The sequence below is a fragment of the Kogia breviceps genome, chromosome 5, assembly GCF_026419965.1.
Source record: "Kogia breviceps isolate mKogBre1 chromosome 5, mKogBre1 haplotype 1, whole genome shotgun sequence".
NCBI classification, from domain to species: domain Eukaryota; kingdom Metazoa; phylum Chordata; class Mammalia; order Artiodactyla; family Physeteridae; genus Kogia; species Kogia breviceps.
The window spans coordinates 66705273-66720671 of NC_081314.1; the positions used below are offsets into that span (position 1 = coordinate 66705273).

General features: G+C 37.0%; 1 protein-coding gene across 13 annotated transcripts in view; it reads left to right on the forward strand.

Moving 5' to 3' along the window:
- Positions 1–15399, forward strand: part of YEATS2 (YEATS domain containing 2) — a 113607-nt gene that overhangs the window by 61360 nt on the left and 36848 nt on the right. For 6 of the 13 annotated variants that reach the window (XR_010840697.1, XM_059064516.2, XM_059064517.2 and 3 more), the window contains 8 exons: positions 1346–1457; positions 5138–5182; positions 7857–8037; positions 9006–9248; positions 10716–10874; positions 12375–12478; positions 13838–13945; positions 14424–14606. Coding sequence is in view for 11 of the 13 variants with exons in the window: in XM_059064516.2 (XP_058920499.1) it covers positions 1346–1457; positions 5138–5182; positions 7857–8037; positions 9006–9248; positions 10716–10874; positions 12375–12478; positions 13838–13945; positions 14424–14606 (1135 nt within the window). In the remaining 2 variants the exon portion in view is untranslated. The remainder of the gene's footprint in view (positions 1–1345; positions 1458–5137; positions 5183–7856; positions 8038–9005; positions 9249–10715; positions 10875–12374; positions 12479–13837; positions 13946–14423; positions 14607–15399) is intronic. The other 7 variants (XR_010840698.1, XM_067034112.1, XM_059064519.2 and 4 more) reach the window with 2 other exon arrangements.

Here is a 15399-nt window from a genome sequence, read left to right on the forward strand (position 1 = left end):
TGGATATTTTGAGTATGTTGGCTATCTCCCACGTGGTATAACATTGGTTGTTCTCAATTAATGTCTCGATTTGATTGCTATCAACTTCAACTGGTCTATGCAACCGTGGAGCATTGTCCAGTGAGAAATCTCCAGCATAAAACTTTTGCAAACCACTTTTGACACATTTTGATCATCACAGCACCTTCTCTATACACTGCACAAATCTTTTTTTGCATTTCAGTTGCATTTTTATCTTTCTTGAAATAATAAAGCATAATATGCCAAAAATGTTGCTTTTTTCTTCCATCTTCAATATTAAAATGGCTATACAAAAATTCACCAATTTTGATAAGGTTTTTTTTTGTTTTTTTTTTTTTTTTGGTGGTACGTGGGCCTCTCCCGTTGCAGAGCACAGGCTCCGGACGCACAGGCTCAGCGGCCCTGGCTCACGGGCCCAGCCTCTCCACGGCATGTGGGATCTTCCCGGACCAGGGCATGAACCTGTGTCTCCTGCATTGGCAGGCGGACTCTCAACCACTGCGCCACCAGGGAAGCCCGATAAGTTCTTTTATAAATGCACGCTGATGTGACAGCTGTCACAATACAATCTAACAAAATTGTTTCAAATGAAGTTAAAGACAACTAAGCACTACTAGAGCCATCTTACTGAAAAATAAATAAATGTACCTTTTGGCCCACCCAGTACAAAGTAGAGTATATTGAATCCTCACGTACCCAACACCAATTATCAATAGCATCCAGTCTTTTTCTCACCAATCTTCCTTTTTATTCCCTTCACAAATTACATTTTGACTGCTGAAAATTCTCTAGTCCAATTAGCATTTACACACATTCCTCTCTATTCACTAAAATTATATAAAGTCATATATAATTTGTTAAGTCTTCTTAGTAGATAGTTTAAAATAAATTGTCACTTTCAGATTGAGCATTCATGATTTATTTTGTTTTTGCCAGAGTGGAGGAATAAATGATTGTCTTGGGGTAGGGAATGTACCTCACAGCCTATGTCTATCAAGTAGCAATCAAGGATTCTGGCTTTAATACTGCGACATCCATCAAATCACCTTAGTTCCCTGTCTGTGAAAATAATGACACTGGATTGTATGGTATAAGTGTCTTAGCTTTAAATATTCAGTAGTTGAAAGTTTAATATAGGTTTGAGTTGAATTTTTTATGATTTAGCATTTTAGCAAAATTTAGCATATTGATTTAGCATCAAGTGAGGAAATCTAAATAATTATTAGAACATGTGAAGTTCTAACTTAGCCATTATGGGAAAACTATTCTTTCTAGAATGAGAGAGTGAACATGGACTAATATATTAATATCTGCTTTTCCCTAGAGAACCTCCTTTTCACTTGACCAGAAGAGGCTGGGGTGAGTTTCCTGTCAGAGTTCAAGTTCACTTTAAGGACAGCCAGAACAAGCGGATAGATATCATACATAATCTGAAGGTATTGTAATAAAACATTGCTCCCCAGAAATGAAGTATCTTTTTTTACCTCCACTTGAAGTGGTGGGTTAGGCCTCTGAGAGAAGTGGCCACGGATAGTGGGAGCAAGATAAATCTTTTTGCGTGTGTTTTGCTTACTGCTACAACACTTGCCTTCTGAAGGCTGGGGAAGGGGTCACTTTAAAGCAGAATGTATATTCTTTAAAAAGATGAACTGGTCATATAATCAGAAGACTTGAATCTCTGATCATAGCTCACTGGTACTGTGTTACCTGGGGCTAACAAGTAAATGAAATCTTTTTTTTAATCTGTATTTTACTTTTTACATTTTAATTTTCTGTAAAAAGAGGCACAAATAATAAGCCTTGTCTACTTATCTCTTAAGGATAAAGATAGAAGTGAACATATTTTAGGAAATATTAAGTATTGTGGCAGGTTGTAATACTTTTGAAATCCTTAACTGATATATCCACATGGTTTATTATGTAACCATTACAAATTTTATTTTAAAAAGTTTTTTATACATGGGAAAAACTACCATTATAGTAAATGAAAAGCATAGAGTATAAAACTATGTATATAGTATGAGGTCAACCGAGATTTTAAATAGGTGGAAAAAACACAAAAGAAATACCCTAAAAAGTTGGAGTAATTGAAGTAACAACATGTGGGCAGTTTCTCCTGCCCCTTTTTTCTGTGTGTGCATGTGTGTGTTTTTCTTTTCCAGTTTTATATAATAAACATTTAGCTTTCATAGTTGGAAGACAGACCATTTTTTTAAAGTGTCCCACATCCCTCTCTGTAGTAACCTCATGTACATTTTCTCTCCGTAAAATATAATCCTAATATTGAACTTCTTCCAAAGCTCCCTTACTTTGTGATTTACCACATTATTCCCATTAATTGCCCCCAAGTGAATCTGAGTACATTTTCAGGATTCCTGTTTTGTTCCCTTTGTTCCACAAATGTACCTTTTCCAACCTTAAGGCCGCCTGAGATTTGTCCTCCATTGTTGGTAAACAGCACTGCTTAACTTCATGTTTAAGTTATTTTCTAGAGATTACTGTAAAACAAGATTGCCTTATAACCTCAGAGAAGAACTGAAACCAAATAAAGAACATATAGCCACTTTGTTTGGAGGGGCAGGATATGTTCCCACTTACTTAGAGGAAGGTCTGAAATAGTTTTGCTTTCTCTTAACTTACTTTAAACACTGTACATACCATCTTATATTGCACTGGGCCCAACCCTAATCCCTAAAATAAAGGGAATTTTTTACATAGTTTTTATACATATTTTATTGTCCTTATCACTTAGAGTTCCTGGTGAATGATTGAGACAGTTTTTAAAGTATTTCTTACCAGATTTTCCTTAATTTTACTATATATTACGTGTTGATTGGCCTTGAGAACTTAAGCACTTCTGTTGTGACCACTGATCTTTATTTATTCTGGAGTCTCATTTTTCCTGCAATTTCTTTGTTAACTCTCAGAAGCATCTTTGATTCTTCCCTCTGTGTTCTAAATATTTGTTCACTTGCAGACCATTACTCTTTTCTTCATAATTTTTCTTATAGACTACCTTCGCCCTTTCCACTCTTACTAGGCTATTATTATACTCTGTCTCCTGATTAGCTTCTTTAATGCCAATCTATCTTCTTTCGCCTCAGTCCGTTCTGTACACCGCCATCAGATTAGTCTTCCTAAAACAGGAGAACCATTATGTTGTTTCTCTCTGAGAAGCTTTGATTGAATTCCTGTTATTCAGGTTCAGACTCCCCTGCCTACTATTCCAGGCTCTTCACATTTTGACTTGACATACTTACCCTAAATTATCTCACACTAATCCCCTGAACATCCTACTCCAGCCAGGTCAGTCTGTTCATGTCCCAGAAATGCCTTAGGCCTTCTCTTAAGTCTTCTTTCATGCTCTTCCCTCCTCGACTGTCTGTGTGTATTCTTTCCATTCTTCACGTGCCTATGTAGCTTTTCCTGGCTATTAAAGTCCATAGCGATCCCTCTGTATTCTGAAACTCTGTAGTACATAACAATCTATATTTGATACTGTAATAATTACATTATATACTAAATACTCTAAGTGTTAAGAGTTCAATAAAATTTAAAGTTTCTGGGATGAAATTCACATATCTGCATCCCTGACAGGTAGTCATCTAACCTCTCCTCAGCCATCACTGGAGCACAGTAATTCCCAAAACAATCCATTTATCCATTTAGTAAATAAACTTTTAGAAGCTTCTTTCATAAATTTATCTAAAACTGCTGCCCTTTCCTCCCCCACCGCCCCTTCTAACCTTGATCTCACTTATCCTAGTTTCATTTCTGGAATAGTACAGAACAGGACTTTGTTGAACTCTAAAAATGTTTGTTTATTTTTTTTGTTGTTGGTGTTTTTTTTTTTTTTTTTTTTTGCGATACGCGGGCCTCTCACTGTTGTGGCCTCTCCCGCTGCGCGGAGCACAGGCCCAGCGGCCATGGCTCACCGGCCCAGCCGCTCCGCGGCACGTGGGATCTTCCCGGACCGGGGCACGAGCCCGCGTCCCCTGCACTGGCAGGTGGACTCTCAACCACTGCGCCACCAGGGAAGGCCTAAAAATGTTTAATGATAGCGTTTGTGTCTCTCCTTAAATCATTTCTTCCTCAGCCAAAACCTGTTCTTGTAACATTTCTTGTATGCTGTGCTTTCTTTACAGTTTCTCTCGTCATTTTGATAATAGTTCTGTTTTATCAGTGTCTCTCTCAAAATGTGGTCCCAAGAATAAAACATAGGCCAGTGCAGATTACAGAGACTATTATATCTGTGCTCTGGAGAATGTGCAAAATGGATGTAGCCTTAAAATTGCCCGTATCTTTTTAACAGTCAACCTGTTGGCGAAGGTTTAAATGTTAAAACTCCAGATCTCTTCCGTGGGGCTACTATAAATCTACCCTCTTTTGCCTTTTCTATTATGAACACTAGGTCTCATGACTGAGTTGTCTTCTCTGTGTTGCCTGCTAAGGAACTCAGCCAGACTGAAATCTACTTCTTGCAAGGCTTTAGAATTTTCTATTTACTAACCTATCCCTGGCTTCATTTTTTCCCCCATCTCTCCTTTCCTTTTCTTTCCTTTCTACCCAACTTAACCATTTTTACCTATTGATCTTACTGTATAAGATTTATATGGTAAGCTGCCACAAATGCTTTTTTAAAATTTTAAATATAAATTAAAGTATAAGAATAAGAACCTAACCTTTGTATGTAATTGTAAACTTTTTAATTTATATTATTAACATTCGCTCAATTTATACTCCTTTCTCTCCTCTAAAATAAATCATCAATGAAGCTAATATACTGGTAGTTATTAGTATTGCCTATATTGCCTAAATTTTCATTCATTTTTTGCACAAGTGCTTAGTAAATATACCCTAAGTATATAATTGTGTCATCACACTGCATGTATATTTTTATAATAACTATCTATATCTCTGAGGTTGTTTTTATTTATTTTATTCAGTTTTTCTCTCAGAAAATTGAGGGGTTTTATTGACATGATGAATTTATACGTTATGAAAAAGTAGATCCTATGATATGAAGACTTGCAGTGAAAGGGGTTTTAGATAAGACTGTATCCTAAGCTTTATAAGTAAGCATAGTGAAACTTAATACTCTTCTGTCTTTCAATAGCTGGACAGAACTTATACTGGCTTGCAGACTCTTGGAGCAGAGACGGTAGGTTATTTTCCTACAGTATTATTTGGGAACAAGTAGAGTGAAAATTGATCTTCGTTTTTAATTAGGAAAAAATAATGAATGCTTAATTTTAAAAAAAGAGTCTCTTCCCCCTTATTTACTTATTTTTAAATTGTGATAAAATATGCATAAAATTTACCATTTTAATCATTTTAAAGTGTTAGGTGGTATTAAATATATTCACATTTTCATGCAGCTGTCACTACCATTCATCTCCAGAGAACTCTTCATCTTGGAAAACTGAAACTACCCATTTATAATAACTCACCCTCTTCCCGCAACCCCTAAACCACTCTTCTGTTTTCTCTCTGTGAATTTAACTACTCTAGGTACCACATAAGTGGAATCATACAGGGTTCTTTTTTTGTGTGTGACTGCCATATTTCACTTAGCATAATGTTCTCAAGATTCATCCATGTTGTAGCATGAATAAAAATTTCCTTCCTTTTTAAAGTCTGATAACATTCCATTGTATGTATACATCACATTTTGTTCAACCACTTACCTGTCAATGAGCACTTGAGTTGCTTCCATCTTTTGGCTATTGTGAATAATGCTCAGAATGTGGGTCTCTCTGTTCGTGTCCCTGTGTTCAGTACTTTTGGGTGTATACCCAGAAGTGGAATTTCTGGATCAAACAGTAATTCTATTTTTAATTTTTTGAGAAACCACCACACTGTTTACCATAGAAGCCGCATCATTTTACATTCCCAACAACGGTGTGTAAGGGTTTCGATTTCTCCATGTCTTTGCCATTGCTTGTTTCCTGTTTTTTTGATACTATCCAGGGAGTGTGAGGTGGTATTTCTTTGTGGATTTGGTATGCATTTCTGTAATAATTATTGATGTTGAGCATTTTTTCGTGTGTTTATCAGCCATTTATATATCTTTTTTGGAGAAACGTGAATTCAAATCCTTTGTCCATTTTTTTTTTTTTTTTTTCCTGTACACGGGCCTCTCACTGTCCTGGCCCCTCCCGTTGCGGAGCACAGTCTCCGGATGCGCAGGCTCAGCAGCCATGGCTCACGGGCCCAGCCGCTCCGCGGCATGTGGGATCTTCCCGGACCGGGGCATGAACCTGTGTCCCCTGCATCGGCAGGCGGACTCTCAACCACTGCGCCACCAGGGAAGCCCCTTTGTCCATTTTTGAATTGGGTTGTTTGGTTTTTTGTAGCTGATTTTTAGGAAGTGTCTCTATATTCTTGAGATTAATCTCTTATCAGATATATGATTTGCAGATATTTTCTCCCATTCTGTGGGTTGCCTTTTCACTCTGTTATCGTGTCCTTTGATGCACAGAAGTTTTAAATGTTGATGTAGTCTAATTTATCTGTTTTTTCTTCTATCTGTACGTTTTGTGTCATATCCAAGAAATCATTGCCAAATTCAGTGTTATGACACTTTGCCCCTATATTTTCTTCTAAGATGTTTATTGTTTTAGGTGTTATGTTTAGGTCTTTGATCCATTTTGAGTTAATTTTTGTATATGGTGTAAAGTAAACTTCCACCTTCATTCTAATGCATGTGGATCTCCAGTTTTCCCAGCACTATTTGTTGAAAAGACTGTCCTTTTCCTAATCAGTGGTCTTGGCACCCTTGTCAAAAATAATTTGACCATGTATGTGAGAGTGTATTCTATTCTGATAGTCTGTTTGTCTCTTTTTATGCCAGTACCACACTGTTGTTGGGGTTTTTTGCGGTACGTGGGCCTCTCACTGTTGTGGCCTCTCCCGTTGCGGAGCACAGGCTCCGGACGGGCAGGCTCAGCGGCCATGGCTCACGGGCCCAGCCGCTCTGTGGCATGTGGGATCTTCCCAGACCAGGGCATGAACCTGTGTCCCCTGCATTGGCAGGCGGACTCTCAACCACTGCGCCACCAGGGAAGCCCAACCACACTGTTTTGATTACTATAGTTTTATAATAATAAATTTTGAAATCAGGAAGTATGAGACTTTCAACTTTGTTTTCCCACCCCATCCTCCCCCTCCTTTTTTGGTATTCATGATATATCAGCAGTAGCCATTATGATTAGAATTAGCTAAGTTAAACCTTACTCTCTTTAGGGAAATGTGCTATGTTATGCCAGAAGATATTTATTGAGCATATACTATATGCTAAGCGCTGGTTCAGGTACTGAGGATACAAAAATGAACAAATGAGAGTAGCTACTACTCTCGGAGTTTTATTCTTGGTTGTATTGAGAGTGGGGAGAAGGTATATGGTAAACATAAAAGCAAATAAGATAATTTCACTTACAAATAAGTGCTATAAAGAAGAGAGTAGCTGGAGGACAAGTTGGGTGCTTTAGCTAGGTTGGTTAGGGAAGGCCTCTCTGAGAAGGTGAAACTTGATTGAGACCTAATGGTGAGAAAGAGGCAGTCATGCTGAGATTGGGCGAAAGAGTGTTCTAAGGTGCAAAAACACTAAATGGAAGGTCCCCAATTTTATGATTGGTTTTATTCAGTTATCTATTAAGCCAGATTAGATTACATTCTGGGATAAATCCTTTAGTTATTGAGATTGAAATTGCCTTTGAAGTATGAATAGAAATCATTTGCAATGTCTGTTAGAGCACCATGTTTTGAGACAGGTTTGGGGCTTTCTGTGACATTGATGATGGATTCATGAGCCCAGTTGTTGCCCAATCATGTAGGTAGTGGATGTTGAGCTCCATCGGCATTCTCTTGGAGAAGACTCTGTTTATCCTCAGTCCTCCGAGTCAGACATCTCAGATGCCCCACCATCCTTGCCTTTGACCATTCCAGCCCCTGTGAAAGCATCCTCACCAGTAAAGCAGTCACATGAGCCAGTACCTGATACCTCTGTGGAGAAAGGTAGTATATATTTTTCCTTGTATAGAAATGCATTTTTACCTTGTATAGAGCAGTCATTATGGAGTGTTCCTTTCCATCCCTTGATGTTGAACTGCTGTCTTCAGCGCCTTATGAGTGTATGGAAAATAAATTTTGCATAAGTAGGCATGCTGCTCTTCTACACAGACCTATTATGAAAATAGCCAAGCCCTTACTCTTCTCAGAAAAAATTTTTAATGCAGTTTTATCGACATTTTATAGAACACAAAACTCACTGAAAAGCATTATATTTTTATTCTTTGGTGAATATAATGGTTTCCTCTAATATGTTACAGGAAGACTTTCTTGTTTGGTCCCTAATTGTGTGAACAAGAAGTTCAGATATTAGTATCTAATCTTATTTAAAATACAATATAAGACTTATCATCAACAAATGTATTTTGACTATGGCATTTTTAAATTTAGTAAATATATAAGTATATAATTAAGTATTTAAGTGTTCACCTATATAACATACAAATACGATATAAAATTGATTCTAATTGGTGTTTGATCTGTAAGTCTACGTTCAATGTGATGTTAATATTTTAGTTCTTTTATAAAAATCTCAACTTTCTGTTAAGTTTCAGTTGCATCTTTTTTATGGGCATTTAATAAAACAGGACATCATTAGCTTAAGCTAATGCTTTTGAGTTTTTCTTCTTCTCTAAACAGTTTGTCAATTCATATATAAAGAATGGGAGAACATAATGAACTTGTAAATTTTATTATATAGTGTTAGCTAATATGTTTTCTAATTTTATGAAAGAAACATTTTAATGAAACATGATTCTAGGCATGATATTTACATTTCACCAGAAAATACATAAAGCAGTGTTAAATACCAGTCAACTGTATTTATTTTACTACTGGTAAATGGCTTAAATGGTTTTTGAAATGGTGAGGGATTTCAAAGTGGTTGATGACTTATTTGCCTGTTTCATTTCAAGAAGGATTCCCAGCCAACACTGAAGCTGAGAGACACACTACATTTTATTCTTTGCCATCTTCATTGGAACGAACACCCACCAAAATGACAACATCCCAGAAAGTTACCTTTTGTTCTCATGGCAATTCAGCTTTTCAGCCAATAGCGTCAAGTTGCAAAATTGTGCCACAAAGTCAGGTTTCTAATCCGGAGTCACCTGGAAAGTCCTTCCAGCCTATCACCATGAGCTGCAAGATTGTCTCAGGTATACATGGTATATATGAGTTCGGTGTGTGTAAAAATTGTTAGAATGACAAAACAAAGTACTATGGCTTTTTTTTTTCTTTAGTTTTTCTAAGCAGGGTTTTTGTTTAGTTAACAAGCAAGCTCATCACTGTTGATTAGCAAAGCAAAAGTGTCACAAAACAAAAACAAAAGTCATTCATATGGAAACAATTTTTGAATGAGGAAAGACAAAATTCAAAGCAGTCAAATTTTCATCTAGAATCAGCACAGGTAAACTGTTTGCTAGGATGTATGGTGGAAACTAAGGTAGGAATTAAGTTTGGGAATTATATATGGAAACCAGAGTGACTAGTAATAGAAAAAATTTAGATGCCTTTTGGTTTGTAGTTAAGCTTAAAGGGTTGGTTTGGGATTGAGATATCTTTTATACTCTATAACCACACTAGAAATTTACTCATTCCTATGATCAGTAGGTCGTTCTGAGGTTTCATTTTCACTGAGGTTGAATTATCCATTGCCTTGCAACAGTTTATGTTAGGTAAACTTCTAGTAGAAATATGCTTTATAGTTTTGGCTGTGCCACCTCAGAAAAGACATGAAAGTGAGTCAATAGAAATACCTAGGCAGGGGGAGACTTCTATATAATTCTTAAATGAAGGGGGTGGGGGGAGTCTTCAGTGCTAAAAACAGCTAAGCAGAAATATGATCCAAATCCTTGAAATTGATGAAAGGTAAAGAATGTATAATTTTACCTACCAGTTAGAAGCGTTTTAGAACTTGCTGCTTCAGAGGTGGAATAGGCTGAACGTATGAATTGTTTTGAAGGTTAGAGAAATTCATGGATAACAGATTTGATCAATAACCGTTGAGGATGTTTAATGATGTATCTGTCGGTAACTTCTGAGAGCTATGGGAACACGAATCTCTGGATTGTGGCTGTGACATGGTATTGAGAGAGACTTTTGTTTTGGTGGATGAATTTCATATTTTCCTATTGGAAATTCATTGCAAATCAAGACTTGGTTCCTAAGTCTAGCTGTTCACTTGCCTCCCTAACTTCAGTTTCTTCAAGTGTAACCAGTATTATAACAACCTGCCCTAGTTGTTGTTACCTGGGGATGCAGCAGTTCCACACTTATGTAAAGCACTGTGTTTTGAACTTTAATGTGCCTGCTGGGGTATCTTGTTAAAATACTGATTTATTGATATATTTGGTAGATCTGGGGTAGGACATCAGTATCTGTTTCTAACAGGCTACCTGCTGCTGCTGGTCCATGGATAAGGATGTAGAGAGTGAACCGCACTAACCCCTGACCTCAGCTGCTGCTCTCAGTACCTGAAACTTACAGTCCCATTCTCTTTTCCCAACTTGTCACTTTTGTACTGGTGGCCCTGCCTCTCTTCCATTTTCTTTAGCATCCTCTTAGATGGGCTGAATATATCTATTTTGTTTAGTTTATTTTGTTTCTCTTTTTTATTAATAAAGGTTCCCCTATATCAACCCCAAGTCCATCGCCATTGCCTCGAACCCCAACTTCCACTCCAGTCCATGTGAAGCAAGGCACTGCCAGTTCTGTTATTAATAATCCTTATGTTATCGTGGACAAGCCAGGGCAGGTTATTGGAGCCACCACTCCTACTGCAGGTGTGTGTTTGAATGGAACAATATTCGTGCAATCTCCAAGATCTGATCTTTTTTAAAGGTGGAATCCTAATGTGACTTAGTAGCCATATAATGGGAGAATGAAATCTTCAACCATGAACAAGAGGAGGGAATACATAAGAGTGTATATATATATATTTTTTTTTCCAGTGCTGTTTCTCTGAGGGAAGATTTACTTCTTGTAAAAGTTACATTTTTAGGAATTTACTTAAGTTTTTTTTTTTAATTTCTTAAGAGTCATAGTGAACCATATTAATTTTCTAAAAAAGAAAAAAAAGAGTGGATTTTATTCTCATTTAGAAGACATTCTTTTTAGGCAATGTGATTAACTTTTCCAAATTAAGCTTTAGAGCAAGAATAGCTTTGTGAGCCATATATATTTTTCCCCAGTGAAATAAAAAAGTGATCTTAACTTTTCAGTGAATAAGATAAAACTTGCATGTGGGAGGGAAACTGAACCCTGTAGTTATTTAAAACAAAAAACTAAAAACAAAACAAAAACTCTAATAGGAAGAATAAGAAGTCTTTGGATTCCTTGTGTTTATCATCATAACCTCATATAAATACAGAGAGCTTTTCAGGTTTCTTTGAGGTACTGTCACTAACATTTTATTTATTCCCTTCAATTAAACTGTTTAAACACACGCACCTCTGTGTAAACTTTCCTGTAGCTTTCACTTCTAATAGAAATATCGAAAAGAGAAATAAGAAATGACTATAAAGTAATGAGACTGATTTTTTTCTAACATGTTTGATTTTAACACAGATTAATGTGTGCTGGGCCTTTCCAACTATTTTTTTAGAAAGTTATGTTCTTTAATGATTATAATGGTGGGACTCCTTTAAAAAATGCTACTTTCAGAGATTTCCTTTTGAGTACACCAAAGGATGCCAAGTAGGTGTCTTTTGAGGATGTTTAGTTTTAGGAATCAGCCAAAGTCTCTGCAGGCAAGTTTGGTAAATGGAGGATGTGACCAAGTACAATTTTTAGTCTTGACTTACTGTTGACTGTAGATAATGTGACTTATTTTGATCAGACCCTAAAGGCAGTTGTACTGATGGAGTATAAAGTGTTTAATGTCAGCATCTTGGAGTAGGTATAACCTTCTAGTGAAACTACTTTGAAGGAACTAGCATTCAGTTGAATGCATACATTTTGGTACATTGTGAAATAGCCAACACCATTATGTTACAGTATCTCTTTCTATATAAGTGCAGAATATATAATGTCTACTTACTTATTCTTCTACACTTCCTTACTAGCTTCTTGTCCCTTTTTAGGTTGATGAAGCGGTCAGCTTCACAGGATGAATCCTTAAATGTTTTTTTCTATAATAATATCATGGTTGTGAGTTTTCAGCCCTTCAAAATGAACAATAAATAGTGGGGAGAAGAGGAGGGTGGTGGAAAATGGCTTTAAAATTCCATTTTGTAAATTTTACTTTGTTTATACTTTATTTTTAAATCAACCTTGCTTATCAGGAAGTCCTACCAGCAAGCTCTCTGCTGTCTCTCAGGCCTCCCAAGGAACAGGTTCCCCGATTCCTAAAATTCATGGAAGTAGTTTTGTAACATCTGCTGTCAAGGTAACACTCTTATTGCACTTTGCTAGTTTCTAAACGTGGTACATTCAAGTTGAGCCAGAATTTGCAAGTGATAATGCAGATTTCATAAAGTAGAATCTTCAAGCTAAGAAGTATCATAAAGATCAAGTACTTCAGACTCCCCTACCTTACCTATGATTTTTTTTTTGACAGCTTTGTTATACATTTTTCTTTACAAAGTAATAATTTCTATCTTTCCAGTGTATTTTCCCCTTCCCCCACCTTCTTCAGGGTAAGAAGTCCTTTGAAATTTAGAATTCCAAGTATGATCTGACTTGTTCAGATCATAGTGCTAGATAATCTGCTCACTGTTCCGCAGAGACAGTCACTGCTGTTGACTTAGTTATTCAGCTTATTTGTTATTGTCTTGGCTACCTTAAGGCTAGAGCCTCTGAGGTATAAACTCCTGTTTGAGAATTCCTGAGAATTCAAAGATCATCTCTTACATGACTGGTGCTAACACAGCATTTCTTATATCTAGGCACTTAATGGTGATGATATTGAATAGTTTCCTGATCCAAGATGAGGTTTTTCTCTAATGCAGTGTAATCTGTGAGCGCTGTGTTCTATGAATGCCTGAATTGTAAGAATTCCTTGAAGGTCTTAATTTTCTACCAGTGTATTTTTGCATGTTTGTTGATGATATTTTCATTACACAGTTAAGCAGCGTTCTTAACTTTGTTTCTTGCCCCCAACAATTATTTATGGAAAATTGCCTCTGAGACTTGCCTTTTTTTTTGTATTTGAGAATTAGAGACAAATAACAGTAATTTTGAATTTTTACCTTGCTGTCTTTGTATTTGCTAATTGTTCAAGTTCTTTTTGTTGTATTGTTTTTTAAAATTTTAGTGAAAAATTTCCCCCTGCGTCCTGGGTACTTATTCCAGAGTAAGGATAACAGATCAAGTTGCAAGTACTGTTACAAGGGTGTGGTATACTGAAACACTGTCACTGCCTGTTACATTCATTTGTTTATTTAGTGCCTAGACTATAGGGATAGAAAAGAAATAGAATACAGTACCTATCCTTTAGTAGCATCTGGCAGGGGACTGGACATGAAACCAAAGAGTCAACCAAATATTAGAGGTAGTACGATAGGAGTCTTTCCAGTTTACAGTGGGCACAGATGAGTAGTTTCTTGCCAATTTATAGGCTTACTTTGAATTGTCTTTTCAAGCAATATTAAAATGCAGGTGTAGGGACTCGGAAGCCTCCAAAGAGTTTTGGGCTTTTTGTTTGTTTTTGTTGCTAGGGAATGTCACAGGTTTGTATTAAATATGTGACTAGAGTGAAATCACTCACTTTATCCTAATTGTACAATACGTATTTTTACAAACACAGCAGGAGGATTCTTTGTTCGCATCTATGCCACCTCTTTGCCCAATTGGGAGTCACCCTAAAGTTCAAAGCCCCAAACCTATAACTGGAGGACTTGGAGCTTTCACAAAAGTAAGTATTCATGAGAGGATTATCCCACAAGTGGATAAGCCCTTGTTACAGAATCTTTTTGTGGCATGTTGGAGTTGATTGATGCTACTACCCCACAACATGGAACTTTTTAGTATGTCTCATCTCTAAGACTGGATCCTACTTCTGAGACATGCTTCCATTTATTTAGTGGTGTTCACAGGGCAGCCCTTGGAGTCTAGCAAGATGGGAACTTTCTGGTGCCCTTTTGCCACCAATGTCTAAAACAAATGACAAGGTTGGTTTGCAGATACACTGGCTCAAGTCCACATCCTACTTTTGGTCCCTTTAATAGCTATTATGGGCTATACTTAAGCAGTATTTTTACCCTTCTAGTGGAGTCATTGTTTACATACAGGGCTTCATTAATTCATTAGTTCCTGCAGACAGAATAAATTCAAATATTAGTAGTATTTTTCATGGGCTGTTTATTCATTGTCATTATCATGTTTGTTGCAAGGTAATCATCAAACAGGAACCTGGTGAAGCCTCTCATGTACCAACAACAGGAGCTGCCAGCCAGTCACCACTCCCTCAGTATGTGACTGTGAAAGGGGGTCACATGATAGCTGTGTCCCCTCAAAAACAAGTCCTAACTGCTGGAGAAGGGACTGCCCAGTCACCAAAGATTCAGCCCTCTAAGGTTTGTGTTGGGTAAGGATGGGGAAGTCAACGTGTCAGTGAACGTTGTTTGCCTAAGTAATGGACAAGTGCTGAAAAGGGTGACAGTGTTGATGGTCCCAGGAAAACCTGTGGATGAAAGCCCTGTAGGAAAAGCAGATAAGTCGGTGTTTAAGCCACCTGTTCTTTTCATAGTCATTAAGAGCAGGGACATGGTTTATAGAGGGCCCAGGGACAGTTCAAGAGGTGAAGGGATGCCATATTATCTCTCTGGCAGTGAAGATGATTGACGTCATGGACACAACTTTACACTTGATTCAAGTCTAACTGACAGGATTGGTCCACTGTTTTACTTGTCTATTTCTGATAGGAGACTGCTATAGTTTGCACCTCTGATGTCTTGACTGTGTGATCTGTTAAATGATTCTTGGCTCTTTAGAGAGTTGATTTTCTTTATAATTTGGAGGTTTGGGGAATTTACATATTGTGAGAACTCTAAAACAGAGATACATGTTTCCCTGTATCTGTTGTACTTAGGAGTGCCAAAGTATGTCATGCTCTTATTTGTATATTATCTGTAATCCTCAGACAACCTTGCAAGGTGGATATTTTCACTGCTATTTTACAAGTGAGGAAATTGTGGCTCTGAGAGGTTAAGCAACATCCTTGAGAACATACAGCTAATAAGTGACAGAGAATTTGAACCCAGGTCTAGTTGACTCCAAAATTCCCCATTCCAGAATTATTAAAATTTGTGAGCCATTGTCTGTAACCTAAGCATGCTTTTAGAACCTCCAGAGTTAAATTATCTTACT